The 11,908-nt window shown below is 31.7% G+C and overlaps 1 protein-coding gene across 2 annotated transcripts; it reads left to right on the top strand.

The window, feature by feature from the left end:
- Positions 1–810: 810 nt before the first annotated feature.
- On the top strand, positions 811–10,351 carry LOC114389707 (receptor-like protein EIX2). 2 transcript variants are annotated; one of them, XM_028350449.1, is made up of 4 exons: positions 811–1,647; positions 1,795–2,301; positions 6,074–8,211; positions 10,152–10,351. In XM_028350449.1, exons 1-3 carry the CDS (start codon positions 863–865, stop codon positions 8,172–8,174), a joined length of 3,393 nt encoding a protein of 1,130 aa, XP_028206250.1. In that variant the 5' UTR covers positions 811–862; the 3' UTR covers positions 8,175–8,211; positions 10,152–10,351. The 2 variants fall into 2 exon arrangements, with proteins under 2 accessions (XP_028206250.1, XP_028206249.1); XM_028350448.1 differs by having other exon boundaries at positions 811–2,301.
- The last annotated feature ends 1,557 nt before the right edge of the window (positions 10,352–11,908 follow it).

The raw sequence follows: 11,908 nt of genomic DNA, 5'->3' as shown, positions 1-11,908 counted from the left end.
ATCATCACTGTCCCCGATTTTCATTTTACTGAGTTTTTTCAGCAAAAATATAATGACCAATAATTGTTTTCAAAACTAACGTATGCACTTGTGCTGCTTTTATTGCGTGCTTCAGGTTCCATTCTCGGATTCAACTGGGTTAAAAAATGGAATATATTTTAGATGGAGAAGATTTACAAAGTACAAATTGATGTAAAAAGTCCATTTTAACTGATGCAAAGTATCTCTCCTCCATTTGTGAATTTAAAAACAAGTGCAAACACTTTTTTATTTGGACAAGTGGAAAGACTTTGAATTGAAATTATCAATCTATGCAAAACATTTATGTAAAGACAAATTAGTCTTGTATTTTGACAAAATAACACATCATATTTTTTGATGGGCTTAAATAATTTGATTGCACAATTATATAATTATTGATTTTTTTTATTATAAATTCTATATTTTTTCCATGAAGAATGGTAAGATTTTAAAAGAGTAATTTTTTTAAAAGCCATGTCTTAATTAAAGAAAAAAAAATCAAATCACAACTTATAAGAAAAATGAATAAATAATGGTACAATAAATTTACAAACAAAAACAAGTTTAAATTTCTTATCACCTGAGTGTAATAAAGGAATTTAAAATATATAAACCACGTTATGGAGTCTTCGTATTTTAATTTTAAAAATAAAATTTTTTTTTAAGAGAAAATATCCTTATTTTGTTGTCTTCGATAAGTGAACGAGAATTAACAACTCTGCCATTTAGCCATACTATCAGCTATATAAATCCTGCCGCAGGCTCCATCTTTCATACTTCACCATTTAAGAGAAAACTGATCACAGTAACCGATCTTTGTTTTACTCTTAGTCATTTCATAATGAGTTGTTATTCTCTGAAACTATTTTATGCACTTTTGCTGCTTTTATTGCATGCTGTAGTATCCATTCTTGGATTCAACAGCCTTCCCAATAGCGCAGAAATTAAGTGCATTGAGAGTGAGAGACAAGCACTCCTCAACTTCAAACATGGCCTCAAAGATGAAACTGGCATGCTGTCTACATGGAGGGACGATGGCAATAACAGAGACTGTTGCAAATGGAAAGGCATTCAATGCAACAATCAAACTGGTCATGTTGAGATGCTTCATCTCCGTGGTCATGATACACAATATTTGATAGGTGCAATCAATATCTCTTCATTGATTGCCCTTGAAAATATTGAACACTTGGATCTCAGCTATAATGATTTTGAAGTGAGTCATATCCCAGAACTCATGGGCTTGTTCACCAACTTAAGATATCTCAATCTCTCTGCTTCTTCATTTGGTGGGAGTATTCCTTCTGATATTGGAAAGCTTACACATTTACTGTCTCTTGATCTAGGTAAGAATCTTTATCTCCATGGACAAATCCCTTATCAACTTGGAAACCTTACACATTTACAATATCTTGATCTAAGTGATAATGATCTAGAAGGGGAACTCCCTTATCAACTTGGAAATCTCTCACAGTTGAGGTATCTTGATCTATGTAACAATTTTTATCTCCATGGACAAATCCCTTATCAACTTGGAAACCTTACACATTTACAATATCTTGATCTAAGTGATAATGATCTAGATGGGGAACTCCCTTATCAACTTGGAAATCTCTCACAGTTGAGGTATCTTAATCTAGGTAACAATCTTTATCTCCATGGACAAATCCCTTATCAACTTGGAATCCTTACACATTTACAATATCTTGATCTAAGTGATAATGATCTAGATGGGGAACTCCCTTATCAACTTGGAAATCTCTCACAGTTGAGGTATCTTGATCTTGCGAGGCGGAATTCATTTTCGGGAGCACTCCCTTTCCAAGTTGGGAAACTTCCTTTGTTGCACACTCTTGGACTTGGTGGCAATTTTGATGTGAAATCTAAGGATGCAGAATGGTTGACTAATCTTTCTTCCTTGACAAAACTTAAGCTAAGTTCACTACACAACCTTTCCTCTTCTCATCACTGGCTACAAATGATCAGCAAGCTTATTCCAAGCTTAAGAGAGTTGAGGCTATTTGATTGTTCTCTTTCAGATACAAATATTCAATCTCTGTTTTATTCACCTTCCAACCTTTCCACTGCTCTTACCATCCTTGATCTTTCTTCAAATAAGCTCACATCCTCAACATTTCAACTGTTGTCAAACTTTCCTTCTCTTGTTATCCTTGACCTTTCCTATAATAATATGTCATCATCAGTCTTTCAAGGTGGTTTCAACTTCAGCTCAAAACTTCAAAATCTGGATTTGCAAAATTGTAGTCTTACGGATGGAAGTTTTTGTTGGTAAATATTTGTGTTTTAATTTAAAATTTATAAATATATATTAATTCTATTTTATAAAATAATATTTATTTTAGATTCTCTTAAGATTTTATTTTAATGAGTCAAACTAGTTTGTTATATTTGTTGTGACAATTGTATGTTAGTTTTCCAACGGTCATATTTCCAACGGTCATATTTTGTTGTTGCAAAATGCCTATATATATCTATCTCCTCCTTTCTAGAAATGACAGACTGAGAGCTCTGGTTTCTTTCTGCCTAAAATTTATCTCTTTCTTTTCTTATACAAAACTTAATTTTTGTGAGAGCAAGAGCATTGGTGTTCATAAGGTTCGGGGATCCTTTCGCTGCACACGATCGGAACCAACGGGTTGTCGTATCTTGGGAGAGGAGCGCAATAAGAATTTCTTACCCGTGCAGTGGGGGCGTTTTCTCTCTAAGGATAGCGTTTACGCGCTTCAACCCAGGCTATATCTTTCTTCCCTTAATTTATTTTCTTGTGCTTATTGTATGTTATAATGCATTATTCATGTGCTGTCAATTAAATTTAATTTGCTACTGCTATTTTGTTATTTAATTCAAGACTGTGCATCTTCTTCATATTTATTTTATTTCATTTTTTCCAACAGTCTTAGAGAGAAAATTGTTTTAGAGAGAAAAGCGTTATCACTTTCTTCTTGCATAGTCTTTTCTACAGTAGCATTTTGTTTTATCAAGAATGTCTGTCGTCAATATGATTGAGTTCCTTTCTAGTAAGCATGAAAAATTAATGGATGAAAATACAATGCATTATGTTCCATTAAAAATGTTTTTATTATATTATTTAATTCCTGAAATTATAAATTAGTATGAGATTGTTGAAAAATATTTTCTTTGTCAATTATATTTTTGTTTAAGATAAAATGCTTTTAGAATTAGTTTATGTGAAAAACTAAAAATATCTCACTACTTCCATTCCTGCCTTAGGAAGTTATCTTTTACTTGATCAAATGATCCTGTGAACACAAGTCTTTAAAATCAAGACATTTGTTGTTAGATTTTTTAATTTTTATTGTTTAACGTTATTATTATTACTGCAAATATTTTGTTGTTACATGTTGACTGATTGTCTCTTTATATATAACTCATTGATAAAAATAAGTCTGTGAAAATATAACACACAAAAATAATAAAATAAACACTTTGGTGAAACTTTATATTTTGCATGTCGTATTCTTAAAAGAATACCTTATAAACAAAAAAAAAAATCTTTATGAGTTATGGAGAAAAAGAGAACCAAATCTGAAATATCTTAAAGTGTGGGGGTGTGTAGTAAATGTTAATATCCCTATTAATAAGAAAAGGAAAATTGAAAAAAAAATATTAATTATATTTTGTTGGATATGTTTTACATAATACTACTTATAGATTCTTAGTTATTAATTCAGAAGTATCTGAAATTTCTAATGGTACTATTATGGAGTCTAGAGATGTGACTTTCTTTGAAAATATTTTTTCTTAAAAAATAGATTGTTAAATCTTTGTATGGTTTGAAACAAGCTCCAAAGCATTGACACAAAAGTTTGATCAAGTTATTCTTTTGTATGATTTTCAAATTAATGTTAGTGATAAATGTGTGTATGTGAAACAATTTGATGATAATGGATGCGTCATTTTATGTATCTGGATGACATATTGATATTTGGTAGTAAATGAATTTCATAAATGATGTGAAGTTTTTCTTGTTTAGAAATTTTGGTATGAAAGACCTTGGTTGTGTAGATGTGATTTTGGGTATTAAGCTTATAAAGAAAAATGATGACATGACTTTTACCCAATCTTAGTATGTTGAAAAGCTATTGAAGAAGTTTAATTATTTTGATGCGAAACATGTTTTTACTCCTTATGACTCATCCATCAAGTTAAAAAAAAAAAGAGTAAAGAAATTTCTTCACATAAATATTCTCAAAGTATCGGTTCTTTGTTGCATTTGACAAACTTCTCTAGACCTGTTGATATTGCACATGCAGTTGGTAGATTGAAAAGTAATTGAGGGATTTAGTGATACAAAATTGAAGTTCTGATTTTGATGAAATAAAAATGACAAGTGGTGATGTCTTTGCTTTAGCTAGTTGTGTAGTATCATGATAATCTACTAGACAAATTATTATTTCACATGAAAGCAAAAATTATTGCTTTAAATACTGCTACTAGTGAGACCGAATTTCTTAAAATATATTATGTGATTTGTCATTGTTGAATAAGTCTATACTTCCAATTCCAATGCATTGTGATAATCAAATTGTTATATCTAAAGGGACTAGCAAAATTTTAATGAAAAAAAGAAGACACTTAAGAGTGAGACATAAGTCTATAAGAAATTTGATTTCTCATGGTGTCATTTCTCTTGACTTTGTCAGGTCAGAAAATAATATTGTGGATCCGCTTACAAAAAGGTTGACATGTCAACAAGTACTTGAGTCGTCGAGGGGAATGGGATTAAAGCCCATTATTTAGTTACAACAATGGACACCCGTCTCCGTGTGATTGGTGATCCCATGAATGGAGTTCAACGGGTAACAACGAAATTGTTTGTTGACTAAAGTACACCAAAATGAAAGTTGACGGAGCTGTTCCGTTTCTCATTCCTATGACGAGGTGTATTATAAATTGTGGCAATATTAAGGTTGAGGTATTTATATATGTGTATTTTTGGTAAAAAAAAAAAAACAAAATACCTCTTAATGAATCCGATGACAATTATTGTAGGGGTGAGGGTCACAACTCACTCTTTGAGGATTCACCTAGTGAATGTGGTGGTGGGGCCGCCACTGTGAGATATGGGCTAATCTCTAAAGGACACTCACGAAACAAGATACAAGTGCAAGGCCGTGTAACGCGCTACCACTGATTAGAACCTAATTGAACGCCAATATTGTAGGGGTTGTGTACTAAAGTCCGGTTAAAGAATATGTAGTTCAAGACAATCAAGTCACTACATTTTTCTCGGATGGAAGTTCATAAACACTAGGTATAAGGCTCAAACCCGGAAGGTTCCTTATACCGAAATACAATATCACATGCTCTTTCTCTTATGTTTTTATACAAATTATTTTTTAGAAAATATACTTTAAAATTTTAAATTATGTGGGGGAATGTTGGTAAATATTTGTGTTTTAATTTAAAATTTATAAATATATATTAATTCTATTTTATAAAATAATATTTATTTTAGATTCTCTTAAGATTTTATTTTAATGAGTCAAACTAGTTTGTTATATTTGTTGTGACAATTGTATGTTAGTTTTCCAACGGTCATATTTCCAACGGTCATATTTTGTTGTTGCAAAATGCCTATATATATCTATCTCCTCCTTTCTAGAAATGACAGACTGAGAGCTCTGGTTTCTTTCTGCCTAAAATTTATCTCTTTCTTTTCTTATACAAAACTTAATTTTTGTGAGAGCAAGAGCATTGGTGTTCATAAGGTTCGGGGATCCTTTCGCTGCACACGATCGGAACCAACGGGTTGTCGTATCTTGGGAGAGGAGCGCAATAAGAATTTCTTACCCGTGCAGTGGGGGCGTTTTCTCTCTAAGGATAGCGTTTACGCGCTTCAACCCAGGCTATATCTTTCTTCCCTTAATTTATTTTCTTGTGCTTATTGTATGTTATAATGCATTATTCATGTGCTGTCAATTAAATTTAATTTGCTACTGCTATTTTGTTATTTAATTCAAGACTGTGCATCTTCTTCATATTTATTTTATTTCATTTTTTCCAACAGTTTTCTTATGTCATCTTCTTTCATTATGAGTTCTTCATCTTCTCTTGTTTCCCTTGATCTCTCCTCAAATCTGTTGAAATCATCAACTATATTTTACTGGCTCTTTAACTCCACCACCAATCTTCATGAGCTTTCCCTTGATCATAACATGTTGGAAGGTCCCATTCCAGATGGATTTGGGAAAGTAATGAACTCTCTTGAAGTTCTTGACCTATCCGATAACAAACTGCAAGGCGAGATTCCATCTTTCTTTGGTAACATGTGCGCATTGCAGAGTTTAGACCTCTCAAATAACAAGTTGAACGGGGAATTTTCTAGCTTCTTCCGAAATTCTTCATGGTGCAACAGACACATATTTAAGAGCTTGTATTTATCTTATAACCGGTTGACTGGCATGTTACCTAAAAGCATTGGATTGCTATCAGAGTTGGAGTATCTTTACTTGGCTGGGAATTCTTTGGAGGGTGACGTCACTGAATCCCATCTTTCTAATTTTTCCAAATTAAAATACTTGCGGCTATCAGAGAACTCATTGTCTCTGAAATTCGTCCCGAGTTGGGTTCCTCCATTCCAATTAATACACTTGGGACTCCGTTCTTGCGAGTTGGGCCCCACTTTTCCTAGTTGGCTCAAGACTCAAAGTTCGTTGTATGAGCTTGATATTTCTGATAACGGGATTAATGACTCTGTACCAGACTGGTTTTGGAATAACTTGGAATATATGGCATACTTAAATATGTCTTTCAATTATATCATTGGTGCAATTCCTAATATATCGTGTAAGCTTCCTTACAGACCATTTATACTTCTGAATTCAAATCAGTTTGAGGGTAAAATTCCGTCATTTTTACTACAAGCTTCTGGGCTGATGCTCTCTGAAAATAATTTTTCAGATTTGTTTTCATTCTTATGTGACCAAAGCACAGCTGCAAAATTTGCCATATTAGATGTATCACACAATCAAATAAAGGGGCAACTCCCAGATTGTTGGAAATCAGTAAAGCAATTACTGTTTCTTGATTTAAGTAACAATAAATTGTCAGGGAAGATTCCTATGTCCATGGGCGCCCTTGTTAATATGGAAGCCTTGGTTTTACGAAACAATAGTTTGATGGGTGAGTTGCCTTCTTCTTTGAAGAATTGCAGCAGTTTATTTATGCTGGACCTGAGTGAAAATATGTTGTCGGGTTCAATACCATCATGGATTGGAGAAAGTATGCAGCAATTGATAATCCTGAAGATGCGAGGAAATCACCTCTCAGGAAATCTGCCCATTCATCTCTGTTATTTGAAGCGTATTCAATTGTTGGATCTTTCAAGGAATAACTTGTCAAGTGGAATTCCATCATGCTTAAAGAATTTGACTGCAATGTCTGAACAGACCATCAACTCATGGGACACTATGTCTCATATTTATTGGTATAATAACACTTACATTGAAATTTATGGTGGTTACTCATTGGGAGGTTATACGCTTGACATAACATGGATGTGGAAAGGTGTGGAACGGGGGTTCAAGGATCCAGAGTTAGAACTCAAAAGCATTGATCTTTCCTGTAACAATTTAACGGGTGAAATACCAAATGAGGTTGGATATTTGCTTGGGTTAGTTTCTTTGAATCTATCAAGAAACAATTTGAGTGGAGAAATTCCTTCTCAGATTGGGAATTTAGGTTCACTAGAATCACTTGACTTGTCAAGAAATCACATCTCTGGGAGAATTCCTTCTTCTCTTTCTGAAATTGATTATTTGCAAAAATTAGACTTGTCACACAACTCTCTTTCTGGAAGAATCCCATCAGGAAGACATTTTGAAACCTTTGAAGCCTCTAGTTTTGAAGGAAACATTGATCTTTGTGGCGAACAACTTAACAAAACTTGTCCTGGGGATGGAGATCAGACAACAGCAGAGCATCAAGAACCAGCAGTCAAAGGTGATGATTCAGTTTTCTATGAGGGATTATACATGAGCTTGGGGATTGGATACTTCACTGGATTTTGGGGCTTATTAGGGCCATTACTACTGTGGCGTCCTTGGAGAATTGCTTACAAGAGGTTTCTGAACAGATTAACAGACTATGTATATGTATGCTTATGGTGAATGTGGGAAGTGTTGCTTATCGCTCCAATGCAAATAGGTATGTTCTAGATTTTATTTTTCTGACTTTGTTATATATATATATATATATATATCAAGAATTGCTTAGCTGATGAAAAAAAGAGCAATATGTATTTCGAACAGAAAGCTCATATTAACAGTAAACCAATTCTTAGAAGTTAATAATTTATTTCTTCATCCCAACTTGATAAATTCATTGGTGCTACTCTAATAATTATTATTTTAACTAGAGTGCTACTTTGAAAGAGTTAAAAAAATATCTCATAAATGTTTTATTTTATTTAATAATTCATTGATGGAATATGTTTGTATTAAATAGCTAGGGTAACATTTTATTCAGGTGCGTGCTTTAGTATACTGTCTTAGATGTCTCTATCATGAAAGAATTAGCAGAAAGTTTTTCAATTGAGATACTTTTTTTGGGTTGTTTAAAAGAAATTGTTTAATTCTTACCTAGGTGCAGCATATGGCACTCTTAATTTATCAATTATAATTTTTTGTGTCTTCCTTTCGAAATTACTTATTTTGATTCTTAAAGAGTGAATTAAGCTATTATTGAAAGGTTTTTCTCATAGAAAATCTGGGAAATATTTATTATTCTCAAATCACAAATTCTTCAATTTTCACATTTTTTTTATGATGCCATTTACACTTAAGGTGCGATTTCTTGTAACATATTTTAGTTCCTATGTACTTTTTCAGCATATATGTTGCATGCTTCTCTTATACTAGTCGTTACCATATTCTATTAGAAGACAATACAGTTTGTGTCGATTTCTTAACTGCAAAGGCAACTCCGATCCCCTATTAACTATGCCAAACCAGAAGTACTTTTTGTTACAATATTATCATAGGGAAGAGCTAGGAATTCACTTAGAGGTGGCCAAGAAAAATAATAATAATTTGAATTTTTACATCATAAAAAATATAAAAATATTTAATAATTATATTATATATATAAAATATTTTTTTAAGTTATAAAATTGCCTTTATAGTTGAATAGCATAGGAAGGGGGAGAGAAATTGTGAATTTAAATCTTTTTTACTAAAAAAATAATAAACTAATAATTAATATTTGACTTCTAATTTTTTTTATAAAGAAAAATATACAACTATATTAAACATAAACACATTATTATATAATTAGTTTGATCATTTGTATGAGAAATAAATAGACACATTTTTTTCTAATTATTAAAAACATAAACTCTTTCAAATATATTAATTATACATTCATACAAAGAAACAAATAGATGCATTTCTATTATACTCTTTATTGTGAAGTTTACATATTAGACAATCAATCATTTCTTACACAAGTGAATATATTTATTGGTTTATTAACAATTTAAGTTAATCTCATAAATAAAAAATTATTCAGTAATGTTATCAAATATAACTACTACTTAAACTATTTAAATCTACGGATATTTTTAGAATAAAATTTTATTTTAAGACATTTTTAATTAAAATAGTTTATTTCATTATTTTATTGATTTTGATTAATTAGTTATTTAACTTTTAAATATGTGAATAGAGGTAATATATGAGAAACTAAAAAATAATTACATATATAAAATGATTTTGGATAATTATATATAGATACTTCAACATTACCAATACTTTATTAATATCTTTAATTTCTTTTTATCTCACTTTTTACTATCACACCATCACATTATATTATCTATTATACTCACACTCTTCTCCCTCTTTTTTTCCTTTTCTCCCCCTAAGTGTTAACTACGTGTGTTATTTTCAATATTTTTTTCATAAATTTTAAGGGGACCGTAATTCTTTTTACATGGCATTTTAAATACACTTTGTGAAAAACTTGGGCGGGCATGGCCCCTGCATGTATACTTCCATTTTCAATTTTATATAAACAAATATAATTCTGTCTATATCTTGTACTCCACCACATTAATTTTTGTACAAAAAAAATGCTGATTGTTGCAGATGTGCTGCGCGCTTCTGATCAGAGAAGAAAGCATTGTTGACTGCTACAAGTGCGAAATATTTCTTTAGTATATGAGTTTACAATGTTTTGTATTTAAGTAATGAACTGCAAAATCTTGTTTCCAGAAACTTAGTATGCTATTGTTGTATTTTATTGTATAATATATTTGTAACGCTGTTTATTTTTCATTATTGTGCTTGGATCTGTGATATCTAAAATTTGACCACTTAATATTTCATCTTCAACAATGCTTTCTACTATATTCTCCTAGTGCAGCTATAATTACTGTGAATCAAATTTGTGCATGAGAAGAAGAATGCAAGATACCCTATTTGTTCCTAGTTACTACCAATATATTTGCATCCTTGTGTTAGACCCCTTCTGTACATGCAATTTTGCTTCTCCAAAAGTTGCAGGCAGAGCATTAAAATTTGCATCAAGCTAGTGTTAGGTTGCTGGTCTTATCACATTTTATGAATTTATCTCACAATTATCATGAAGATAGACAAGGGTATATCTGTAAATGAAATTCACCCAATGAATGCTAGTTTTAAAATTCTGTTTCTTCCGTTGCACCAACATGAGAGTGCCAATTAGATCCCATCATCTAGTCCTTATTTTAGGAATGAGTGTTGTAAGAAAAGGAAAAGGACCATAGGCAGTCTAAAACACTACTGCATTTCATGCAGTTTTGCCCTTTCTTTTGCAATTTTTTTAAAAATTTTAATTCTTCCATTTAATTGTTGAAATTTATACACTTTTCTAAAAGTTGTAAACTATCAAACTTCTAGTTTTATAAGAAGTCTGTCTGCAATAAATGACATCATTACTAATTAGTACATACTCTCACTGGTATTAATGAAAATATCTGTTGGAGACTATACCTTTTCACTATAGGAGTGGACCACGTATGATTCATCATGGGCTTAGCCTGTCAAATCATGATCATGATTCATTGAAGGTTCACCACCAGTATTACAATAAATCTATTCCAATACTATTTTTTGTTTTTCCTGCAGCTTAAGGCGAACTCTCCCAAATTTAGGAATAAATGCCTTAATTCTAATCACTATATAGCAATTACCCTATCATCACCATCCATCTTATATCTTCTGTATTCTCTATTCTGTTTCATTTTATTTAAAGAGATTCTCAATCCTAAAATAGTGTTCTCCATATCTAGTCTTCATATTTTTCTCTATATTCAATGAGATTTCGGGTAAAACCAGTTGAATACATTTATAAACTAAATGTCAATGTTGGTAGTCCCTAATTTAGGAGATCGGGGTGATTTTGAGGTTGCTATTTATGTGACCACATGGAGGAATTGATGGTGGTATACACAGCAATATTTGTTTCCTAGACAGTAGACACTATCCTCACCTACACTAAGTCTCTAATTGAGGCTATGGATATTAAGGAATGGCTCATTGTGGCTACACAAGGTTATTTATCCAATATTGTGGTAAAAAAAAAAAGAATTGCATTTGATCTGGATAGGATATTTTGGATTCTTTGAAGCTAGGCTGGCTTTTTGAAAATATATTACACAAAGAAATACTTACAGATTTCTCCTTTGCGGTGGAAGTGTACTGATTTATGTATTGAGAAATTAGAAAAGAGTATCACATAAACTAGCTCAATATATGGTGCCAAATGAGATCTTGTATTGAGTAAAGGGGACCCTTATAAACATACTTCACGTTGTTATAGAAGAATCTTCTTCCTAACACCCATTGACTCATTGACGGTTCTC

This window comes from Glycine soja, chromosome 16 (genome assembly GCF_004193775.1).
Source record: "Glycine soja cultivar W05 chromosome 16, ASM419377v2, whole genome shotgun sequence".
NCBI lineage: Eukaryota > Viridiplantae > Streptophyta > Magnoliopsida > Fabales > Fabaceae > Glycine > Glycine soja.
The sequence above is the reverse complement of the archived record's forward strand: the minus strand, read 5'-3'. Positions and strand labels throughout refer to the sequence as shown.

Bases quoted from the DNA above. Each gene is read 5' to 3' on its own strand.
- LOC114389707 (XM_028350448.1), top strand. From the start codon at position 863: ATGAGTTGTTATTCTCTGAAACTATTTTATGCACTTTTGCTGCTTTTA. The intron at 2,302-6,073 runs TTTTTGTTGGTA...TTTTTCCAACAG, and splicing joins TGTAGTCTTACGGATGGAAG to TTTTCTTATGTCATCTTCTT.